The sequence below is a fragment of the Sinocyclocheilus grahami genome, unplaced genomic scaffold (assembly GCF_001515645.1).
Source record: "Sinocyclocheilus grahami isolate Dianchi unplaced genomic scaffold, SAMN03320097.WGS_v1.1 scaffold1042.1, whole genome shotgun sequence".
In the NCBI taxonomy this organism is placed as follows: Eukaryota; Metazoa; Chordata; class Actinopteri; order Cypriniformes; family Cyprinidae; genus Sinocyclocheilus; species Sinocyclocheilus grahami.
Window position 1 is genome coordinate 286,593 of NW_015506221.1, and position 25,214 is coordinate 311,806.

The following is a 25,214-nucleotide window of genomic DNA, read 5'->3' on the forward strand; positions in this document are numbered from 1 at the left end:
ATGCAGTTGCTGCAGGAAAGTGCAGTTTTTCATTTACCAACTGCTTCGTCATGATTATCAACCTTTACTGGTTCATATTGTGCAGAAGGGCTCACAACCTCAGGAGTGGCCGAACCCACGCCGTTTCCAGCTGGCCTCTGGCTGCTTGAGCACTTTTTTTTCAAGAAAACTACAATGAAAATAACAACCAATATAAATAACACAGCTAATATAATGCAAACCAAGAGCAAAGGCAGTGATGGCACCATTCTGTCCTGTTCTGTTTCTCCTTGTTCAGTGGATATTGATCCTGAAAAAAGAAAAAAGAAAAAAACCTTTTACAGAAAACATTACCTCACTGTGATAAAAGATCCATCTATCATTTATATACAGCAGCACTGAGACTGGGGCATCACTGGTGAACTTCAGATATTGAATCAATCACTTGCAGTATTTAGATTTTAAAACAAACAACTTTGTTTAAATTCAAAACTGCACTAATCAGCTAGTTTCACATACCATTGATGATCAGCTGTACAGTCTGATATTTAGATGAGTGTGTGATATAGCAAATGTATTGTCCTGCATCAGTGTGTTGAAGATGGTTGAGTTTGATGGAGAAGTTTCCTCTCAGATACTCCTGAGGGAAAGTTTCAGTTCTGTTCTTGTACTCTGGATCCTGTGTCACTGGTGAATTACTGTGTGGAATTACATCAAATACAATTTTGCTGCCGTTGTGTCTCCAGTGTACATTAATGTCTTGAATTTTAAGATCATGTTCAGCTGAGGAACACGGCAGGACAACAGAACCACCAATAACAAAGGTAATATTGACTGACGTTCTGATGGGAGGAGAAACTCATAGAAACTAAGTGAAGCTGTCAGACTAGATGAGCAGGCGAGTGGACAAGTACAGTCTGTTTTGTGGTTTTGTTTCAGGACATCCTCATTCTGATCTACAAAGAAACTAAAAGAGAGAAAGCAAAAGTCTCACACGCACAGCCTTGTCTTGAAATTATCTTTCAAGCCTCGTTTGTTTATAGGCTACAGTAACAGCAATGCAGGTTTGGTTGCTAGTTTCAATTCAGATGAACTTTCTGAACTCAAATATCCCATTTTTAAATCTTTTAAATCTTTTTTTCTTGGTTATCTGAACATTAAGGAACATTCTATTTCACCATTCTTCAAACATAATGGGAATTGTACTTCTGAATCAAGTAGTAACATTTGAACATCCAACTAAATGATTCAGGTATAAACGCTCCATGAACAATGCTAACATTTTGTGAAACGGAAACTTTTTAAAGTTCAGATAACTTTGAACAAATGTTTTATTAATGTTACTGGAAGAATGTTTGTTCATATCTTTGAGAAAACCTAATCAGAATATTCACTAAAGTTGTGAGAATGTTTTCTAGGTTGTTGATTGTTCCCTCTTTCTTTCTCTCTTTATTTACAGCTAATTTAATGCTGAACATAATATCTAAACAGCTCTTTAAACAAACCCATCGTCTTGCTGTTGTCTGCCTTACACAAGCAAAACAAACATGTAAACACTCACACTCACACACACACACACAGTGCTGCTAGTAGGTTCTCATCCTGTTAGTGCCAAATTACATACTTTTTCATTGTACAGCTAATACAAAAATAGTTTTACACGGAAACATATTTATTTTTATTCAGAATAGCAGTCAATCTGAATCAATCTGACACACTTTGTGTTGATTCACACTGTTAATAAAAAGCACACTTTTATGCTTTTTATTAACAGATCTGAATGTAACAGTTGCTCTTTGCACAATAAATATCATTACATGCAGGGCTGACCCAAGCCTTTATGGGGCCCTAAGCAGAATTTTATTTGAAGTCTTACAGTACTAAGTGGCATATATGGTGTACTGAAAAGTAGCTAAATAAGCAGACAATGCATTTACTGTCAACAAGTTAACCACTTTAAGGAAATGCAACTGTATGTCTGTCAAAAAATAAATAAAAAAATCTCACAAAAGGCATGGGATTTCCATATAAATATATTGATCTGGGATTGTTGAAAACCTGCCCCTAGGGAAGTTTCATATAGTTGATGGAACAGAATGTTATTTTAACAACATAAATTATTGAACACAGCAGCAAGCCATCTGCAGGGCTGGTTGTAGACATAGGAGGCCCTAGGCAAAATTCATGTTTGAGGCCCCCCACCCCAATAAAAAAGCACTTGAAACAAATATAATCCCTAATCTTTTTGTTTATACAACATTCAATTTAAAAATTTGCATCTTTCACTTATACAGTACAAAAGTTTGGACACATTGCTATTTTTTATGTTTTTGAATAAAGTCTCTTATGCTCATCAAGCCTGGATTTATTTGATCAAAAACACAGGAAAAAAACAATAATATTGTGAAATATTATTACAATTTAAAATACTGTTTTTCTATTTTACTATAATTTAAAATATATTTCTGTGATCAAAGTTGAATTTTCATCAGCCATTACTCCAGTGTCACGTGATCCTACAGAAATCATTCTAATATGCTGATTTATTATCACTGTTAGAAACAGTGCTTAATGTTTATTTTATAACCTGTGATACTTTTTCAGGATTTGTTGTTTATTAAGAAGTTGTTTAATTTTTTTTTATATATATACAAATCTTTTATAACAATATGTTTTTACGAACACTTTTTTTTATCTATTTAACACATTCTTGCTGAATATTACTGGGGGTTTTTTTCTGTATTTTTGATCAAATAGTAATGGGTCCAACTTTTGACCGGTACTGTATATGCATATTAATCAGACTTTATTTAAGGTAATCTCTTTTTTGCTTGATGAAGATGTTGTTGTTGTTGTTATTTTGCTGTTTTATTCAATGTATTCACAGTTCCAGAATACCACTTTAGTAGATGAACATAAGTACTTTTATCATTTTCTTCCTAGCTGCGGTAAGGGCAGGATTTCCCCCTCCAATTTAATCAATATTGACAACAGATATTGTCATATTATTAATATCAATAATATGATATTACGTATTGCATTGTTCCCTTAAATATGAAATATATACACACACACACACACACACACACAAATCAAGTGGAAGAGAAAGACTAGCAGAAAAAAAAGTTATTTTTTAGTTAGTTGAAACTGAAATTATAAGTGTTATTTTAGAGCAGTAATGTAGTATCATCAGCAGAATTTAGAAGATACACACATCTGAGATCCTTTATTTGAAACATTTAAAAAATGTTCTATTGTGTTTGTGTTACCCGCCTCAAGTCTGGGACGCCTGAGTGGGTAAGTTAGATGTATAACTCTGGCCAGCACTGTAATATAATGAAAAGAGATGCTGTAAGACAGAGGGGTACTGGCTGTAGTCACTCTAGGCAGTGGAACAGTTTGTTCAGCTCTTGCATGTGACGTTAGACCTGTAGTTTGTGCTACCTGCATCTTGGCAGCTACTGATGTCGATGCAGATTATGATACCAGTCCCACAGTCACTTCGTTTTCTTCGACGTTGGAAGCGAAACCTTGTTCCGTAGCAGTCAACTCACGAACGAGGTCATGAAGGGTGAGCAAGCGGGCCATTCCTTGGTCCTCTAGACTCTGCAGTTGTTCTCCTTGCATGAAATCAGCGATGAAGTCGTAGAGTTCCACTTCTGTTGCATCCACGCCTGGGACCATCTCTCCTTCCTCTTCCGCGCAACACAGGGCTACTTTATAGAGTGCTTTGCAGTTCGAAGAACTGACCAGCAGGTGGAGCTGCTTCTCGATCTCCCACCGTAATTCTCAAAGAGTAGCCATGACTGGACTGCTGGTGTCTGCCGTTAAACTCAGTGGTCTGGGATGAAAGACGTTCAACCACTGTGGTTCTTTACTGATCAGAACCCGAGCACCAAGTGGCGCTGATCCCGGACGAGCCCCCAAGTTGTTACCCGCCTCAAGTCTGGGACGCCTGAGTGGGTAAGTTAGATGTATAACTCTGGCCAGCACTGTAATATAATGAAAAGAGACACTGTAAGACAGAGGAGTACTGGCTGCAGTCTTTGTGAATATTTAATTGATTCTGACTCGCCCGCTGCATTACCTTGAAACAATAGCGTTAAGCGCCCTCTTCAGGTGGCAAGCATAACAGCAACAAAGCATTCTTTTCCACTCAGTGAACTGATGAATGAAAATTAAGATGATGAATTTACACCAATTTATATAACATAATTAATGTTTTTAAGGCGCAAATACCACCCAAAATTTTTTAAGGTGTCTTTTTTCTCTACCCGTATAGACATATGCATTTTAAGCACATTAATTTTTACCAACCACTACATTTGCTTTTTAACTTTGAATACAAACTAATCTGCTTTTACTTTTGTAGCTATTTTGCAAGTCAGCTCCCGACGTGATGTCATTCACTGTACATGCAAATTCAAAGCGGCACATCAACAGTGCTCCTTCTTTTTTAAACTCATACTAAAGCGGTGAATGATCTTTCCAGAAATGACGCTGATCGACAGAAACAGTTTATATTTAGAATACATTGAAATCACTCTAACATAGATGACGACAACTCACACACCTCCATTAGGAGCTGTCTTTGCGTGCCTATTTAGACGTTTGTATCGCACAGTTCGCAGCACCAGACATTCAGAAGGCGGGACCGCACTGAAACTGCAACATTAATTGGTTTAATTGCAGATGAGTGAAATTTCAACTATATCCAATGAACAATGAGGCTAGAATCTGCTACCCGTCTTGACTGGTGGACTAGCATATAGGGGATGTTACGGTTATGGAGGCCCCTTCTCAAAGCCCGAGGCCCTAAAGCCTGCTCTGCCTATAGCTAGCGCCAGCCCTGGCCATCTGTACACCGAAAACAACAACTCTTAATCTATAAATAGCTAATTCAGACATAATTATATTGGAGTACAATAGCAAAGACCCCAAAGGTAAGATGTGATGGCTGTTTAATCAAACATGAACTTCCTTAAAACAAGAAGATATGCTTCCTAGGCTGTTAATTAACTAGCTCGTGACATAGCCTAGTTTAGTTTAGATTCTTTTTCTTAAAGGGGTCCTATTATGCTTATTCACTTTTTCAACTTTAGTTAGTCTGTAATGTTGCTGTTTGAACAAAAAAAAGATCTGCAAAGTTACAAAGCTCAAAGTCCAATTCAAAAGGAGATATTTTATTGAACAGAAATCACTTTTCAAAAACTACAACGGACGACTCGTTTGGACTACAACGCATAATTTCCGGGATTTGTGATATCACAAATACCGACGAATGGGACGAGACCTGGTTGAGCTGCACTAGAGAAGGCAACGAGTGTTATCACTATGTCGGAGACGCGCTAGTTTTCACAAGGCAGACGAACTTATAGTGGTTACAATCATCCAGGTCACACACACACACACACACACACACATAAATAAATAAATAAATAAAAATCAAGCTTTCATTTCATGTACTCTTGGGGGCCAGGAATGCTGTTATCTTAAAGATCCCTCACATTCCACTAAATGGCAAAGACGACATCTAGCAGAGATATGGGATCTGAGGAGCTGCTTGTTTGTAGATGTCTCATGACGTCATGGAACACTGTAAGATATCAGTATCACAAAAATAAATAAATAAAGAGGTTCAAGGAATTTTCAACTGGACTTTGAGTTTTTTCTTAATGTCACCATTGTTCATATGATGATTCATATGCTGCATGTTGATTTCTGTGTGTCTAAATAATATAGTAGTTCAAAACTTTTTTGTGCAGAACATGTTTTTAAAAATCCATAATACCTGATTGGTGCAACACTACTGGCTTTCATGCTGCAGTATCACAGGGTTGGAAGTGCAAAATTAATGAAACAACACACTTATGATCAGTATTTAGGATTCAGATGAGATCAGTGAATTAGACCACTTCATGATGCTTATATTACAATCAATAATTAGCCATCATCACCTGATCACATTTAGTCTTGGCTTTTTTGCTACTGCAGACGTGTTTTATAAACAGTTATAGCAGCCATAGAAAACAAAAATATAAAAGTCAAGGTCAGATGAACACAGCACAAGTGCCATCATTCAGTTTGTCGGCCAGATCTGGAACTAAACAATGTTGCTATCTGGGATTATTTCTATTCTTTCCGACAACAAAACATGTGAACGTGACGAGCTGGTAATCATGGCTTCAGAAGTGGGAAGTAGGACATTTCTGATAGCATGTACACCATGAGTCCAAGACAGTTTTCTGATTATTTCATTCATTCACCTGACGCAAGCATACCTAAGTTTTTGAAGTGATATTATGTGAGAAAATTTTTGGCTTTCTCTGTCTCTCTGCACCGGCATCAGGCGAAACTGGAAGTGTCTATGCACACACTTGTTAGACTGGAAATCTAACATGGCCACCATATGCAACTACCCCATTAGAAATGTGTGTACCTTTTTAAAAAAAGATGTTGGTATCTATTATAGCATCTTGCACAAAGCTTAAATGTTGTAATGGTTATTAAGACATATTGGCTTTGTTACTTAATGCCTTGAGTAAGTGTAGAGGAAGTGAAGCTTTCATATTACGTTCTGTGAAAAGAGTAAATTTTTAGCAAACAATCCGTAGAATTCAGAAGACAAACCATCAGTCCATTCTTGGAAATGTGTTGAGTTTAAGATGACTAATGGCATCAGTAATGTTCTCCAAACAGGGACAAATCACACGTGCAAGTCTGTCCCACTAATTTCACAACTACTGTAGGTAGCAAATTTAAAAAGTGTTGCTCAAAAGAGTAACTATGACTTGTGGAAAGTATAGAGCAAAATTGCAACATTGTATTGTAGAAGAGATAATAGTAAATTCAAGACTTTAGTTCGAGGCATTAAGATGCACTTTACATTTCACAGCCTGACTTCAAAAGCATCTCAATTGTTATTCAAAATTAACTTTTAAACTGTATATTTGGCATCTGTAAGGAAGATGTTTGTCATATTAAGACATTTAAATGGGTTCAGTTTAGAAAGATGAACATTTTAACCCAACAGACATTAAGATTTCATCTTAATTGATTTGGTCTTGAACAAAAAGTTTATCCTCATACTGTATTGGTCTGTGTGTATGCTGCTCTAAGACTCATATTTGGAGTTTTTCCAAGCCCTGCATTTAGTTTGAGTGTACACTGCACCATTGTATTTAGTGCTTCAAAAATAAAGATTCATCCATTAACATTAACCCGTTTGTCACAGCCTTTCAGTTATTTTTCTTTAGTTTCTGTTTTCATGGACTTCTAGTTTTTCATTAATCCCTGTTGTCCTTTTTTCTAGTTTCCCGCCACATGTTATTCATCATGGTCAGGTGACTTGTGCTACAGTAGACCTTCTGTTGGTTTGAGCTTTGACAGCCCAACACCCTGTTGCTGGTTTGTCCCACCTCAGACCACTGTTGGTAAATGCTCACCACTTCTGACCAGGAGCAACCCACAATAATTTACCAACATATCTGTCTATAATACATTCCACTTTTATGAAAAGGGTCCGTGATCAAACAATCTACTAGAATGTTTCGCTCTTTCAACATTCAAATAATCCATTAGTAATCAGATTAATGGCTCAGTCGGACAGAAAAGTCTTCATGCAAACACCTCACTCAATCGGACAGAACTCAAAAAGATAAAAGATTACTATAAAAAGAAAAATAATACAACCTAATAAACAGACTATATTTATAGAACGAACTGACAATGTATCTCAAAATTAACTTACATGTGAGATGAATGATTATTTATGTATTTTCATATATGACCTGTTTTAAGTGATAAATGCAGAATTTGGAAATTCTGCTGGGTTTCTTGATGCCGTATGGACTGATCATAAGCAATTACGTGTGTATAGTGTGTATAAATGTGTCTGTTTGCATGAATATTTATTATAGATACCTTGAAATGGGATCATCATATCTTGATTATGACTTTCCTGCACAGATTGCTGGGACATTCCATGAATCAGAGGAGTCTGATTTCCCCACTTCCGCTAATGCAGGTTTGAACATTAGAGAAATAGGAAGGGGCCGCAGTCTTGTCTGGCTTGTTTTGGGGTCTTGGCATTTTTCTTTATACATTTTATATAGGTTAGACTGAATGATACTGTTACTGAGAAAGTGAATCTACAGTATCACTTACATTGTGCTCATTCTACATCTCTATAATATAAATGCCATTTGGTTTGACATTTTTAAGTTGGGCTCAAGTGTCTAAATATTTTTGGGCCACTGTAAATCTCAAAGAGTCGGTTCAGGTTTTTATCCAGTAGAGGGCACCACACAACAGAGAGACAAAGGCCTAAACAAACAACTCAGAAAGAGACTGTTACTATATTAGAGCAGTTATTACCATAAATAACTATTTTCCGTTTTCAGCATAAACATATATTTTGTTGTTAATACTTAAGAACAATTTGATTTGCTATTGACTTAATTCAAGCAGTATTCTCTGCAAACAAGGCTAAATATCTTAAATCATTTTGCTTCTCAGATGAACTGATATTGTTTTAGGGATGTTTAGACACTTTTACTGAAAAACATAGCACAACAAACTGTATGTTTGACATAGAATGGCAAACAGCACATTTGGGACTTGCGCTGAAGAATATTTACTTAAAGGGTTAGTTCGCCCAAAAATGAAAATTAGCCCATAAATTACTTACCCTCAAGTCATCCTAGGTGTATATGACTTTCTTTTTTCAGATGAATCCAGTCGGAGTTATATAAAAAATTGTCTTTGATCTTTCAAGCTGTTTAATGCCAGTCAGCGGGTGTTGCATGCTTCAGTCCAAAACAAGTTAAATAAAAAGCGTTCATCCATAAAAGAAAGTGTCTCACACAGCTCCGGGGGGTGAACAAAGGCCTTCTGTAGTGAATCGATGCGTTTTTGTAAGAAAAATATCCACATTCAAAGCGTAATAATCACTTTAATGTAGCTTGTGCCAATAGTTGTACACAGAAGCAGTTCCGGGCGGATGACGTATGGAGGTCGGCTTTGCGCATGCGCCGGTGAGTCTCGTGAAAACCAACATTTCTTTACAGGAGCAAAGGAAGCAAAGTTTCCTTACTTCAGCAAAGGAAAACCAGTCTCCTCTTGGCTTATATCGAAATCCTCCGACATTCTTCTTTACAAATCCTCATTTTGTACTTCTAATTAGTGACCGTTGTTTTGTTTTGATCTCTCCCCTGTGCTTCAGTGTTCATCACTTCTGAGCGGCGCATGCGCAACGCCGACCTCATACATCATCCACCCGGAACTGCTTCCATGTACAACAGTGAGCGCAAGCTACATCAAAGTGATTATTACATTTTGAATATAGATATTTTTCTTACAAAACGCATTGATTCGCTACAGAAGGCCTTTGTTCACCCCCCGGAGCTGTGTGAGACACTTTTTTTATGGATGAACGCTTTTTATTTAACTTCTTTTGGACTGATGCATGCAACACCCGCTGACTGCCATTAAACAGCTTGAAAGATCAAAGGCAATTTTTAATATAACTCCAACTGGATTCTTCTGAAAGAAGAAAGTCAAACACACCTAGGATTACTTGAGGGTAAGTAATCTGTGGGCTAATTTTCATTTTTGGGTGAACTTTTGCCAAGTAGGACATATTTTCTGGAAAAACATCCCTATCAACCAGTCAGATTTCCAGATTGGGTTTCAGGCTAATGTTAGGGTATAAGACTACGTAAATCACCATGTTGTTTTCCTGTTTTAGCAGCGCTCATACTACACCAGAAGGTGCACAAACTACAAGATCTTTGGCCAAGAGACAATCCCGACCCCACTGTTAAGTATAGTGCAAAATGTTCTTGTTAGTTTATTAGTGTAAAACAATTATGATCAAATGTTCACCTTGCATTCATTTACATGATTATCATGTTGTTGTTGTTGTTGCTGCATCGCTCACACTATTACAAGATTATATGGTGATAATATCAAACAGGTTTAAAAACATCACAGCATCTCTGACTGCTCAGATCATGTTGCTGAACTGCTCATACTTAAGAAACATTGCAGACCATAAGAGTACCGATTTGGACACACAGTCTTGCCATTGGTTTTGTTTACCGTCAATGTAAGCACATGACAAGAATGCAGAAATTCCACTTACATCTTCATTCATGTAGAGAAACTTAGGAGAGCAATCTTTTTAAAGAGTTTAAAAAACACAAGTCGCTAACATACAGCCTTGTCATGAATTTGCCTTTCAAACTTTGTTTACAAGTAAATAGGTTTGGTTGTTTGTTTTAATTCAGTTCAATTCTTTGGCACACTTTTTTTTCCATTGACATTGGGTTAATATTTGTTTCAGTTTGACATTGCATTCATCCAAGAAATATCTTGAATGCAAAAGCAGCCTTTTGTATTGTATGTATTATATAGCATGTGATTTTGTATTACGTGTACAGTGGACTGATGTTAATTAAATGCTTTTGATGTATATTCTCATCATACTGGTTCCTAAATACAAAGATCCTGTTTGCTTTTTCAGTTGTCAGAAGTATGACCTGACTTCTTTATCTGATGTTTTTCATTTACTATTAAGGAGTGGTGCTTGATGTGGCAACACTCAGCACCAGGACGTTTGTCATATATATTCCCAAGTGAGCAAGAGCCTCATGTGTTTATCATATTCTGGTGCCAAGATGCGCTTAGAGGCCTTTAAAGCCCTCACTGAGCCCTCAAGGAGCCCCAGTGCACTGCCTCAAGAACCCACATCCAGCTTTGGCTTTCTTGTTTTTACGGTTTTACAATCCTGAAATTTGAAATCCGTGCAAGCTTAGTTTGTTTTGACCACTGCAGGGAGACAGTTTTAGTTCTTCACCATATAAACTTAATGGATACCTCAGATTCTATTGGTATTTAAACATAAAGAGATTATCTGCATACATTGAAACACAAAAAGTAATCAAAAATGTACAATATAAAGAGTACAAAAACTGGCCCTTTTGCAGATGCAGCACTTGCAGATGAACATTAAGATTTGTTAATTCCCTGTCTTGTTTCAGATCCACTATTCTGCAAGGATAAATCTGATTATTTGAGCTGCACCACTGTGCTATGGAAATTATGACAAAAGGTCATAATTTTGTCTATTATGACCCTTTATCTCAAAAGTACTACTTATGCTATATTTTTTTTCACAATTAGTCAATATTGATTTATGTGATAATATCCATTTTTTTATCTGATAATTTCAAACTTCTGTAATTTTCACATTTTAAATCTCATGATCTACAAAAGCACGATTTGTTTTTTTCTTATGAGGCAGAAACGGGCCTCGTGAGTGCCTGAACCCTAGCCGTTTCCAGCTGCCCTGGGGCTGCTTGAGCATGTTTTTCTCAAGAAAACTACAATGGAAATTATAACAACTATAAATGACACATCATGTTGTTGACAAGAAAACATCAGTTTACTGTATGCACAAACCACAAAGAGACAAAATCCTCTATGGACTGTTTCTAGGGAGAATATCACATTTGTGATCATGTTGATTTTTAGAAAAACAACTCTTGCTCGTGTGAAATTTACTATATCATGTTATAAGTACATTAAAAAAAACTGATTACAGAGACCTTTTTTGCCCCATTTCTTGTGCACTTGGGTCATTTTTAATGATTTTGGCATTGTTTCTGCCCCACGCCCCCATTCATTTGTGACTGACAAACAACTAAAGTTAAACAAACCGGTAAAGCTGGACTCATGGACAGGACCTCAGTCTTGCACACAAGCATTCTTGATGAAAATGGACAGCATCCACTATGTTCTTTAACCACTTTGAAATCACAAAATTGTCTGGTAGCTCATAAATCACAAGGCTTTACAGTATGTGTTAGACAAATGTATTAAATTTAATAATTTGTGAAACCCGTGTGAAGCCCTCACTACTCAGGTGTTACCTCGTCATTCCTCAGAAACTATAGCAATCTGGACATTATTTTAAAGTAGACAAATTTCAGTGGTCTAGATCACTATAAGAGTTCCCACAGAGTAACTAGGTTTCAAACATTGCGCATAGGAATATCAGCACGTTTGGTGTATTGCTTGTTTAAACAAATGAGTAAATGTAAACGTAAAACATTTAGTTTTACTGAAAATATGTGAATTCAGGTTGATTGGGTGACTTTTCCCAGTCATTTCAATGGCTAGAAATTGTTCCAATCAGCCTGAATTCACATAAGATTAGAAATATTCAAATAACTTTGACAGATTCTATTTTATTTACATGATTTATTGGGTCTTGAATATAAAGAGCTTGTCTACATACTATAAAACACAATGGTCCTCATTTCCAATGTATATACCTGAGAACATTGTAGTACATTTAAATAACAGTTCTTACAAATAAAACAGTTCAATATAAATGTTTACTAATACAGAATTAAGGCAGCAACATATTGACAGTCTTATAACTTCAGTCAAAAATGTACCCGTTCCAAAATCTCATTCTGTTACACAATAAAAATGCTGTGCATAAGGCAAGGATATAACAGTACAAAACATCAGAAAGCTGTTAACATTCAGCTAAAAAAGTAACTTTTTAACTTACAAAGCCAAGAGGCAAGGCGAGGTTATTTAAATAGCACACTTCATAGTCATTAAAAGGGCTTGAGACATAAAATAAAAAAGAAATGACAAATGGTACAAAAGGAAAATATAAAAATAGCTATTAAAGCAACATTGTAGCTTTAATTTTTTAACATTGTAACTTTTTTCTTATAAGGCAGAAATAGGCCAGCAAACTGAGCCCATGGTTACAGGCGATTGTCTTAGCGTGAATGTTGCTAACAACATCAACACATCTAACACTCCTACAAATAAATAAATAACTAAATAAAGATGGATATTCACAAAATGTTATATGACCAGGTAAGTAGTTTATATGGCGCTGTTGTTTTGAGGTTATTTGGGCAATGTTACCAACATAAACATTGTTTTGTATACCTCAATGATCAGCCAATGTGATGCTATGCAAACTAAACTAAACATATTTCTGAAAAGCTAAGCCAATGATTCATGTTTTACTGTAGTTGCTTTCCCTTTGTGCTTAAATTCTTATCAGTTTAAGGTCATTTGTTGAGCCTTCAAGCTACTATGAGACCTTCTCTCCTTTCTTTACAGATATGACATGCGTTGAAGAAAGTTGTTTCCTGCAAAAACAGCTGTGGAATATTATTACAATAGTGATTTATGAATGAGTAGAGCACCTTGCGAGCTCCTGATCATTTTTTGGGAATTGACTTGAATTCCAAAACCATGAACGACCACATTACTATAGATTTCTAGGTAGCCTTATAGTGTGCACATAAGGAGGATGCAGAAACACACACTCATTCTAGCCATTTTCTGTTCTTCAAACAAATCATTTGCTTACTCGTCTTTTTATTTATTTTTCTACTCGAAGCTGCGGCAACAACAATGAAAGCACTAACCTCCTCTGACTCCATGTTTAATGCAAAAGCTCATGCAGTTGCTGCAGGAAAGTGCAGTTTTTCATTTACCAACTGCTTCGTCATGATTATCAACCTTTACTGGTTCATATTGTGCAGAAGGGCTCACAACCTCAGGAGTGGCCGAACCCACGCCGTTTCCAGCTGGCCTCTGGCTGCTTGAGCACTTTTTTTTCAAGAAAACTACAATGAAAATAACAACCAATATCAATAACACAGGTAATATAATGCAAACCAAGAGTACAGGCAGTGATGCCACCATTCTGTCCTGTTCTGTTTCTCCTTGTTCAGTGGATATTGATCCTGAAAAAAGAAAAAAAAACTTTTACAGAAAACATTACCTCACTGTAATAAAGGATCCATCTATAATTTATATACAGCAGCACTGAGACTGGAGCATCACTGGTGAACTTCAGATATTGAATCAATCACTTGCAGTATTTAGATCCATGTTTAATGCAAAAGCTCATGCAGTTGCTGCAGGAAAGTGCAGTTTTTCATTTACCAACTGCTTCGTCATGATTATCAACCTTTACTGGTTCATATTGTGCAGAATGGCTCACAACCTCAGGAGTGGCCGAACCCACGCCGTTTCCAGCTGGCCTCTGGCTGCTTGAGCACTTTTTTTTCAAGAAAACTACAATGAAAATAACAACCAATATCAATAACACAGGTAATATAATGCAAACCAAGAGTACAGGCAGTGATGGCACCATTCTGTCCTGTTCTGTTTCTCCTTGTTCAGTGGATATTGATCCTGAAAAAAGAAAAAAAAAACTTTTACAGAAAACATTACCTCACTGTAATAAAGGATCCATCTATCATTTATATACAGCAGCACTGAGACTGGAGCATCACTGCTGAACTTCAGATATTGAATCAATCACTTGCAGTATTTAGATTTTAAAACAAACAACTTTGTTTAAATTCAAAACTGCACTAATCAGCTAGTTTCACATACCATTGATGATCAGCTGTACAGTCTGATATTTAGATGAGTGTGTGATATAGCAAATGTATTGTCCTGCATCAGTGTGTTGAAGATGGTTGAGTTTGATGGAGAAGTTTCCTCTCAGATACTCCTGAGGGAAAGTTTCAGTTCTGTTCTTGTACTCTGGATCCTGTGTCACTGGTGAATTACTGTGTGGAATTATATCAAATACAATTTTGCTGCCATTGTGTCTCCAGCTCACATCAATGTCTTGAATTTTAAGATTATGTTCAGCTGAGGAACACGGCAGGACAACAGAACCACCAATAACAGCCTACTCCTGAGGGAAAGTTTCAGTTCTGTTCTTGTACTCTGGATCCTGTGTCACTGGTGAATTACTGTGTGGAATTATATCAAATACAATTTTGCTGCCATTGTGTCTCCAGCTCACATCAATGTTTCGAAGTTTATGATCGTGTTCAGCTGAGAAACACGGCAGGACAACAGAACCACCGATAACAGCCTCTACTGTGAGCTGCAGACACACTGAAATCACACAAGCATTAACTGTAAACACACAGTCTGGCATTTATACATGTGGCATGAATTTAACTCTTAAATATAGTTTTTGTTCTCACCTTTGTTTATCAGCACAGCGAATACACAGATAAAGCAGCAGCTGCAGAAACAGAAAAAGTATCTAACTTCATTTAGCTCAACTTGAATAGCATGCTTCAAGCAACACAAACTTAATATGTTTGATTTTCACATAACACACATGATTAAGGTAAGAATGGATAGAGTGTCTCTCCCATGTCAATACATGCTATATTGTTACAATTTGGCAGAAAATGTTTTTGAAGACAGTATTGACCTATTTTACTATGTTCAGCTGAGGAACACGGCAGGACAACAGAACCACCAATAACAGCCTCTACTGTGAGCTGCAGACACACTGAAATCACACAAGCTTTAACTGTAAACACACAGTCTGGCATTTATACATGTGGCATGAATTTAACTCTTAAATATATATTTTTTGTTCTCACCTTTGTTTATCAGCACAGCGAATACACAGATAAAGCAGCAGCTGCAGAAACAGGAAAAGTCTCTTTAACTTCATTTAGCTCAACTTGAATAGCATGCTTCAAGCAACACAAACATAATATGTTTGATTTTCACATAACACACATGATTAAGGTAAGAATGGGTATAGTGTCTCTCCCATGTCAATACATGCTATATTGTTACAATTTGGCAGAAAATGTTTTTGAAGAAGACAGTATTGACCTATTTTACTCTACTGGTAAAACCTTGATTTCACTGCAAGACTGAGCAAATCAAACTACTATCATTAAAGCAGCAGCTGCAGAAACAGAAAAAGTATCTAACTTCATTTAGCTCAACTTGAATAGCATGCTTCAAGCAACACAAACTTAATATGTTTGATTTTCACATAACACACATGATTAAGGTAAGAATGGGTATAGTGTCTCTCCCATGTCAATACATGCTATATTGTTACAATTTGGCAGAAAATGTTTTTGAAGACAGTATTGACCTATTTTACTTACTCTACTGGTAAAATGTTGATTTCACTGCAAGACTGAGCAAATCAAACTACTATCATCTAAACCAAACATGAGACACAAAAGATTATAATACAAAATGCTAACTGCTAACAACTAAATCAAAATAATAGCTACAGCAGACAAACCTGATTATCAAGTTTATAATAATTCATGTTTAATGTATTCATAATGCTTAAGAGTTTTCCTGTTTTTAATTCTAGTTTAAATGAAGCATTTAACAACCCAAACACTGCAGGCCAAACACAAACACGAGCAACAAGCTACATTAGACTTTCATTTTTGAGAAGTACGTGTTTCTCCAAACAGCGTTTCATTCAGAATTCACCAAACATACCTGTTCATTTTTTTTTTTTTGGGGGGGGGGGGGGGTTCCCCAAGAAATGGTAATTATAAGCCACCTCTAAAATATGTTATATATTCTTCCACATACAGAAGCAAAATGTTTTTGTTTTGTCATGAACTCCTATATTTTGTAATGTAAATATCACATCCACAAACAAAAAATGCATACCTAGCTTAATTGTAAATGATTCTTAATAAAAAATTGAGTCACTGAAACGATCTTAAATGTCAATCAAGTCAAAAAGAAGGATACCTTGTTCAACTTACTGGTTCATATTGTGCAGAAGGGCTCACAACCTCAGGAGTGGCCGAACCCACGCCGTTTCCAGCTGGCCTCTGGCTGCTTGAATGCTTGTGACTTGATCTTCTACTGAATTTTCACCATTAGTAATAATGAACATGCTCAGTTGTCTTGAATAATCTGTCTGGTCTTTAGTTCATCAATAAAATAAATGACAAAAGCTTTTTTTTTTCATTAGTTAGACTACAAAATATTGTGGAAGTTCTCTGAACAATAATTAATTTGTATATATAATAATAACAAAATAAGATGGTCTTTTCCTTGCATCTGATGCCCCATTTGATCCAAGTATTCATACTTACGTGAGTATGAGATTGAAGCTTCCTTTCGTAAACTGTTCTGGGAAAATGTTGTATTCTGGATCAAGTAAAGCATTTCTCTGAATAATGTCTTATATTCCCACTCATTGTGTCTCAATACACTGTCAAGTCTTGACTTTATTTTATTGTCACTGTAAAAACTGGACAAAAACGCAGAGTTCCCAGCAACATCCTCATTCTGACCTACAGAGAGAGAACAGAAAACAGCTGAACACAGTCTGGATTTCCCATGGATTGCTGTTCAGATTTTGCTTGATATTAACCACTCCAACAGATGAGTTGAACAAACAGAAAAACAGTTACTCTCTACTGAAGAGAATAGAGTGAGATATAGATACCTGCATTGATGGTTTTGGTTGTCATATCTGGGCTCAATCCAGAAAGATCTGCCTCATAGTTCCTCTCTCTCGTCTTCATCCTCACTGACTCAACAAGTGCTGTAATTAAATAGACTAATATTCCCTGGCAACCTGATGGGTGGAGAGACTTTAACTTGTAGTCAGACCTGATGAGCAAGTAAGTGTTTAATAAGTGGGCAGATCATGTGTTTAGTGAGAAACAAATCATAACAGAGTCATTTCTGTTCCCAGAGTCTCCAAGAATGAACAAAACAATAATAGTACACACAGAGACAGGCAAACATATTGATCTCTGTACATATGGTTATTTAAACACTGAAGTTTGTTGAATTGTGTTTGACACATTCCTGCTGTCACTGGGACTTTATTATCATCAAAAGAATGACATGAATGCTGAGTTTCCAGTGACACCCTCAGTCATGAACCGCAGAGGAACTGAAACAGCCTTGACATGAAAATGCCTTTCACATTATACTTGTTTACATCAGTATATTGGTTTGGTTGTGTATGTGTAGCCTATAGTGTTTATTGACAGCTTGAATGAAATGGATAAATATTGTCCCTTTAAATTTTTGTTCTAAAAATAAGAAAACTACTGTGACATTAAATTATCATACTGTCGTGTTGTGTTTTAAAGAGTGTAATTCTATATAAGTGAGTTCAGGTGTACACGTGCTCCCAATCTAAACTGTTTTTTTCACATGTCTTACAGAAATAGGCTAAATGTGTTGCACCCAGGACAAGCACCGCCTCATTGTAACGTATGTTGTATGTTTGGTTTAGTTTGCACTCTTTGGCACAAATAACAATTGTTCTGCTTTAGAAATTCATTACTTGTCATTACTATACTGTTAATGTCTTTGGTTTTTCACATTGTTATTATGCCAAAAAAATACCTTGCGTACAAAAGCAGAGTGTTTAGTATGTGCATTGTTGTATTGTATTATTGCATTATATGCAGCAAATGACTAAGTAGTCTATTCTGATAGTGATACAGACACAGTCACTTCGTTTTTTTTCTTTTTCTTTCTTAATTAGACTGCAGATGGCGTGTCATGTTCTTTAAATTGTAGTTGTCTTCTGCTGCCCTCAAGAGGCTTTAATGAGCATTAAAATATTTTTTTCTAACTCTAACTGTACCTGTCATGGGGACAGATGTAACCAAAGCGCTGTTGCCAAACTCTTGGTGGTACACAGATAAAGGCATTAAATGAGAGAGAGATGGAGAGACCTTAGCATGTTTCTTAAACATTCCGTTTCAAATAATCTCACATATTATTAAAACTTGCTCATATTCTACGTTTTAAATTGTTGTATTGTCTATTTATAGCCATGATGTTTTCTTTGCAAAGTATTGTTTGATGCACTAGGTCATTTGTGACTTTACACCTCACCTCTTGCAGCACAACGGTGGCTCTATGATGTCTGCCAACAAAGTAACTTGGCAGAAACTCTTAAGCATGACTACACGTGACTACACACAGTGTGACTAGACACAGTAACCCAGTCTCATGAGAATTCATAATAATTTGTATGAGATCATAAGATAAAATCGTTCAAATTCAAACCTAAACCTGACCATAATAACAGGAAGAAAACTATGAAAGTGTTTGTACAATCTAAGTCATATAATGTAATATGATTTTAGCTTCTTGTACAAATGATTATGAGTTGTCATGAGAGGGTGTTTTATGTGACAGATAGGTTTGCTAATGTTACTGCAAATATCTGGTAATGTACTGTCATGGTTAATCTAATTAATAAAATGATTATGATGGTGGGCGTTAGATGTTGAAAAAAAACTGTCTGCAATGTGGTCAGAGCAAACTTGACTTCCTCTGGTTTCTTCTTGAGAGCTGCAGTTGACTTCATTATAAATGCTGTGTTGAGGGAACCAGGCTTCATTAGATTCAGCGGTTTTAATCAGGCAAGAAAATGAAGATCCTTCAGCTTCAGCTCTGTAAGTTCATTATATATTATGAATGTAGCGTGCACTTTGTTGTAAATTATTTTATGTTAAAAGTTCACAGTGATTTTGAGAGGCCGGTCTTAATTATGATGTGTGCTTATTGACTTTTTTTATCTTATAGATGTATTAATCTGTTGTCAAGCTGCAGTTTCAGATCTACTGGCTGATTTGGGATCAAATGTGACCATAAACTGTGATCTTGATGAAAATGAGGTTTATTGGATTTTACTGAAAACATCAGATCCTCCGACAGTGATTCTACTATCATTCTCAACACCAAAATCACCTTTTTACTTTAACAAAACATTCAGAAACAAATATTCAGTGCAGTTTAAACATCGTCTGGTTATTAATAATGTGACTGCTGATGAATTAGGAGTTTATTACTGTATGAACACAGAAACACCTCCAAAACTCAGCAACAGCACCAGACTGCACTTCACTGGTGAGTATTTATAAGTATTTGTAATTCACTTCTTCAGTTTTTTGAACCCTATAGACCACTTATTGGTTGCTCTACACAAAGTTTAATATGTTATAGAAATTCAATTTAGTTCTACAAAATTGCAGTCATTGTGCTCCAGATGTCAGCAGTTGTTACAGTAACAGACTGTGGACAATTTTATTACAGAATCAGCTCATCTAACTAAGTGTCACAATCATACAGCGGTGGAGTTTATTGATCAGAATCAGACACAATGGCAGATTATCATCATCATCATCATATCTGGCCTGATGAACGGACTTCTGATCATTGTGGTGATCGGTGAGTTATCAGTATGATGCTGTTCTCCATAGACAGATGTAAGTTTTTTATTTAGTCTTTTCGTTATCATTTTGGTATTTTAGTTGACTTATCTAAATAATTTAAGAAATAAATATACACCCTTTTTATACTGAATCTGAATTTGCTATTCCATTTTTAGCACTATTAAAGGTTTTTGTTGTTGGAAATAAAAGATCTTCAGAACGAACACAACAACTCAACACTGATCTACAGCAGATGCAAGTTACAGAACAGCATCAAGACCAATTACAGGTAAAAAAAAATCATTAATGTGGGTCTTGATAGTAATTTAGCATTCCTGCTGACCTTTTACTCAAACAGTATCCTATTTTTTGGATTAATTGAAACATTCATTTTGGTCCATGGACAGCTCGAGCTTATATCATTTTCTTCATTGCTCTTTCAGTACGCTGAGGTGGATTTTTCCAAGCTGCGTAGAAATATTCGGACAAGCCAAGTCAACAGCATCTATGCTGCTCTAAAGCCACCAAGACATAACACATGAGTATAACTGCTTGTTTTGTTGCTTGAAGTTCATGCAACTCTCAAACCCCTGACCACAAACAGTTCGGCAGCTATACATTCTTTAGATTGGGTTTTTTTTTAAATGCCAGGGGATCCGCGGGAAAGGAAGAAAAAGAGTAAAAATTAAATTAAATTAAAAACAAACAAAAACGTTGCATGTGATATAATTTAATCAATCACTGTATAAATGAATCTGTACAAATAGTAAACACCATCAGTTAAATGACCAAAGGTTACTTGGATTTTTAAAGTGCTTTTTGTATTGAGAAAAAAAATAGCTAGCAAATGAATGGCATAAATATTTTCTGAATAGAAAATCATTGTCTTTGTATTTGATTGCCTCCATTCTTTTAAACTCATGTTTAAGAAAATATGTATATGACTACTTTTAATACATTCTTATGTCTACAATAGTTTTTAATCTATAAATAGTGTATGAATTGTGTAAAATGACATTTGAAACGGACTTTTATGAAAACACCCTTATGCGGAAAACACAATTTAACCTTTCAGTTAAAATCTGTATTCTTATTAAGTTTACACTCAATACTAAATAAATAAATATATGTTTTGTGCATTTTTGTGAATAATGAATAGCCTGAAATATCAGCAATGAAATTGTTTAGCTGGGTATTACTACCATATTATACTTCTTCATGTAAACAGCATTTTATTCAATAAAAAAGTCAATGCAATTTCAACATCATTTCAACATTTATGAATATATGAACACGACACACATTAAGCATCATTGTCAGATTTAATCTTAAATGAATAATAAATAAAAAAAACTAAGAAAAGAATACAACAAATTCTACATTTCTTTAGAAATGGCATTGCATCGGTCACACCTCAAATTTGTATCACTTCCATTATAATGTTATGTCATATTTGTATATTATATGTAATATATTAAACAGCTGGCTTTATTTTCAACTAAACTCAGCTGAAGTGCTCAACCAAAACCATAAATATGTTCTGCTGCATTTGGTACTTGACACCCAATGACAAACAGGGTCGCTCACCTTTGTCTACACTGGAGGTTTAACCAAGAACCGAGTGCAGTATTTTTTCAATCCCTTTATGCATTTATGTATCTCAGTTCTCACTGTTGTCTTAACCTCAAATGGAAACAGCAGCATTGCATTATGTCTGCTTTGTTTGTATACTAGATCTACACATTTAGTGCTTGCCAAGAGTGTTAAGCAAAGTACCTTCACACTTGATACTGACGTTTATTTTGCCATGAATGACTAACAATGACTATTCTTATTAAGTTTACACTCAATACTAAATAAATAAATATATGTTTTGTGCATTTTTGTGAATAATGAATAGCCTGAAATATCAGCAATGAAATTGTTTAGCTGGGTATTACTACCATATTATACTTCTTCATGTAAACAGCATTTTATTCAATAAAAAAGTCAATGCAATTTCAACATCATTTCAACATTTATGAATATATGAACACGACACACATTAAGCATCATTGTCAGATTTATTCTTAAATGAATAATAAATAAAAAAACAAAGAAAAGAATATAACAAATTCTAAGTTTCTTTAGAAATGGCATGGCATCGGTCACACCTCAAATTTGTATCACTTCCATTATAATGTTATGTCATATTTGTATATTATATATAATATATTAAACAGCTGGATTTATTTTCAACTGAACTCAACTGAAGTGCTCAACCAAAACACTTCACTTTGGGGAAGTCGTGGCCTAATGGTTAGAGAGTCTGCCAAAGGTTGCGAGTTCGAGTCTCCGGTCCAGCAGGAATTGTATGTGGGGGGAGTGAATGTACAGCGCTCTCTCCCACCTTCAATACCACGACTGAGGTGAGACCATTGAACAAGGCACCGAACCCCCAACTGCTCCACGGGCGCCGCAGCAAAAATGGCTGCCCACTGCTCCGGGTGTGTGATCATGGTGTGTGTGTGTGTTCACTACTGTGTGTGTGCACTTAGGATGGGTTAAATGCAGAGCACTAATTCCTAGTATGGGTAACCATACTTGGCCACATGTCATGTCACGTCACTTTTTTCAATAAATAGTCTGCAACTGTTAAAGCAGCTTCATGTTAATCTAGGGTCATTCTCAAAGAAATAAATGCTTTTACATAAAAGTCATACTAGAAGTGCTTAAACTAGGCCTTCTGGGAAATGCTGTTGGACTAAATATATCAGCCCTCATGGAACACAGCTCAACCAATCATATCTGAGGATCAGAACTAACATCAGTAGGCCTATAATATTTAGTAAATATTTTCATTTAGTAAATCCCCTGTAAGAGCGCATAGCCTCAACTGTATGATTCTTCATTCTGTAACCCAGATTTATTTCCTCTATGCAGTTACCCAGCAAACATCTCTTTCTGACTGGAAACACCACAGAGCTATAGATGACACCTTAACCACACAGAAAAGAGCTAAAGCAACACACACTCACAGCACTCTGATTTATTCAATCTATTTATTGAATTAGATTAACATTGTACGTGTTAAAATAAACGCAGAGTAGAAAAACAATTAAGTCGTTCTTCTTTTTTCATTACATGTCAGATCGTAATGCTTCTGTTATGATAGTAAACGTTATATTTTGGACATTTGCTGGTCGTCTTTATTTTTTATTTGCATCAGAGCTCCTCTGCTGCCCTCTGTAGGTCATTCATGATAGTTCAGAGTGGCATATCATATACGACAAACAGTGGAAAAGATGTGTTTTATGTGAAATGCTTTAACAAATTTGAAAAGCAGATATTTAAACAGCATTTTCATTTAAAATGTAAGGTTTCAAGTGAAGGAATGTGAATTTTTGTAACTGAAATTACACTTTTTTTCTGATTGTTAATAATGTCAAAGTTTTCTCAAAAAAATGCAGAGGAAATATTGTATATGCTCTTTTTATCTTTTTATATATGTGTGTTTGATTTCAACAAGAAGATTTACTCATATGGTTTATCGTAGGCAGGTATTAACAGGTCAAATAATTATAGAGGACAGAGTCGAGTGGGGGCACAATAACCCAATAAAGCTCTTTTGATTGGAGAAAATAACCACCTGATCTCCTTTTGTTAATCACAGTGTCATTTAGTTTGCAGTCTGAAGATCTCATTCTGTAATAAGATCAATACAGTGCATAAACAGCGCAAAACATCGTCTTATGCACCAGAGAGAACCAACGAAAGCTGTAACAATTGTAACTAGATGTAAATAGTCAGAAAAGTTAAAGAAAATTAAAAGTGAACATTTAAACTAAATGTTTATGCCATTTGTGTCACTGTTCTTTGTTCTTAAGGTAGCTTGAATTCTTCTTCTAACGAGAAATATTATGAAACTGACTATAAAAATAATAATAAGATCACTGGGTTTACAGTGTATATTACCTGTATGTTATTATGTATACATGTTAATCTCATCTCTAAATATGCTACAGTTTAGCAGTAAATGTTATTACGAGGAGAGTTTTCACCCATCTTACCCTACTAGTAAAACCATAACCTTATCAACTGTAAGACTAGACAATTCAAACTACAAACTAAAACTAACTGCACATGCACCGGGAAATAAAAAACAGTAATACAGAATGTTAATGCTAATTGCTAACGACTAAATCAAAATAATAGCTACAGCAGACAAACCCTCCATATAAACCTGATAAGCATTCATTAACCAATTCATGTGTAATGTGTTAACAACACAAGTTTTCCCTTTAATAGTTTAAGTAAAGCATTTGACAACCGAAACACAGCAGGCCGAACACAAATATGAGGACGCAAGCTACATCAGGCCCTCATTGGGAAGTACGACACGTGTTTGTACAAATAGTGTTTTGTTTAAAATTCATCAAACGTACCTGTGGCGACCCAATGTTATCAATATATGATTTATTTGACTATATTGCTTGTAAATAATTCCAAAATGATGGTGAAATACTTATTTAAATACTGCGTAGTGCTTCTACGCGCTCTACGGATGACATATCAGACATAAGTGACAACAGTAACCAGTTTGTACAAATAGTGTTTTGTTTAAAATTCATCAAACGTACCTGTTCATCGTGGCGACCCAATGTTATCAATATATGATTTATTTGACTATATTGCTTGTAAATAATTCCAAAATGATGGTGAAATACTTATTTAAATACTGCGTAGTGCTTCTACGCGCTCTACGGATGACATATCAGACATAAGTGACAACAGTAACCAGGTGAGCATCAGAAATGTGCAACAGATATATATATATTTTTTTTTATTTACTTCAGCATATTAAAGACTCCTAAGAGACAAGTTGACTTTCACATGTTTTCACAATTAGTAATATCGAACAGGTTTCTGATCACAGTGACTATCTCCAATTATCAGTTGGTCATGTGTGGATTTCAGTTCACAAATAAAAGAAAAAAGAAAAATGTCTTTATTGGTTAGAATGCAAAATATTGTGCAAGTTTAAAAAATAAAATAAAATTCACAATTATAATGAAAGTTAGATACAATAAGAATAAACTGGTCTTTTCTGCAGGTAGCCAGATGTCTGATGTGATGTTAGATATGATATGTAAAATGAACATAAGTTAATGAAATGAGTAAACTTAAATTAGACTTAAATTAGATTTA

At 35.5% G+C, this 25,214-nt stretch overlaps 1 protein-coding gene across 1 annotated transcript; it reads right to left on the bottom strand.

Moving 5' to 3' along the window:
- Positions 1–3,456: 3,456 nt before the first annotated feature.
- Positions 3,457–24,669, bottom strand: LOC107566030 (uncharacterized). The gene is made up of 7 exons (XM_016251393.1): positions 24,647–24,669; positions 15,444–15,484; positions 15,269–15,349; positions 14,425–14,664; positions 13,969–14,220; positions 13,519–13,646; positions 3,457–3,753 (listed from the first exon to the last, which is right to left on the bottom strand). Exons 1-7 carry the CDS (start codon positions 24,652–24,654, stop codon positions 3,457–3,459), a joined length of 1,047 nt encoding a protein of 348 aa, XP_016106879.1. The 5' UTR covers positions 24,655–24,669.
- Between the last annotated feature and the right edge of the window lie 545 nt (positions 24,670–25,214).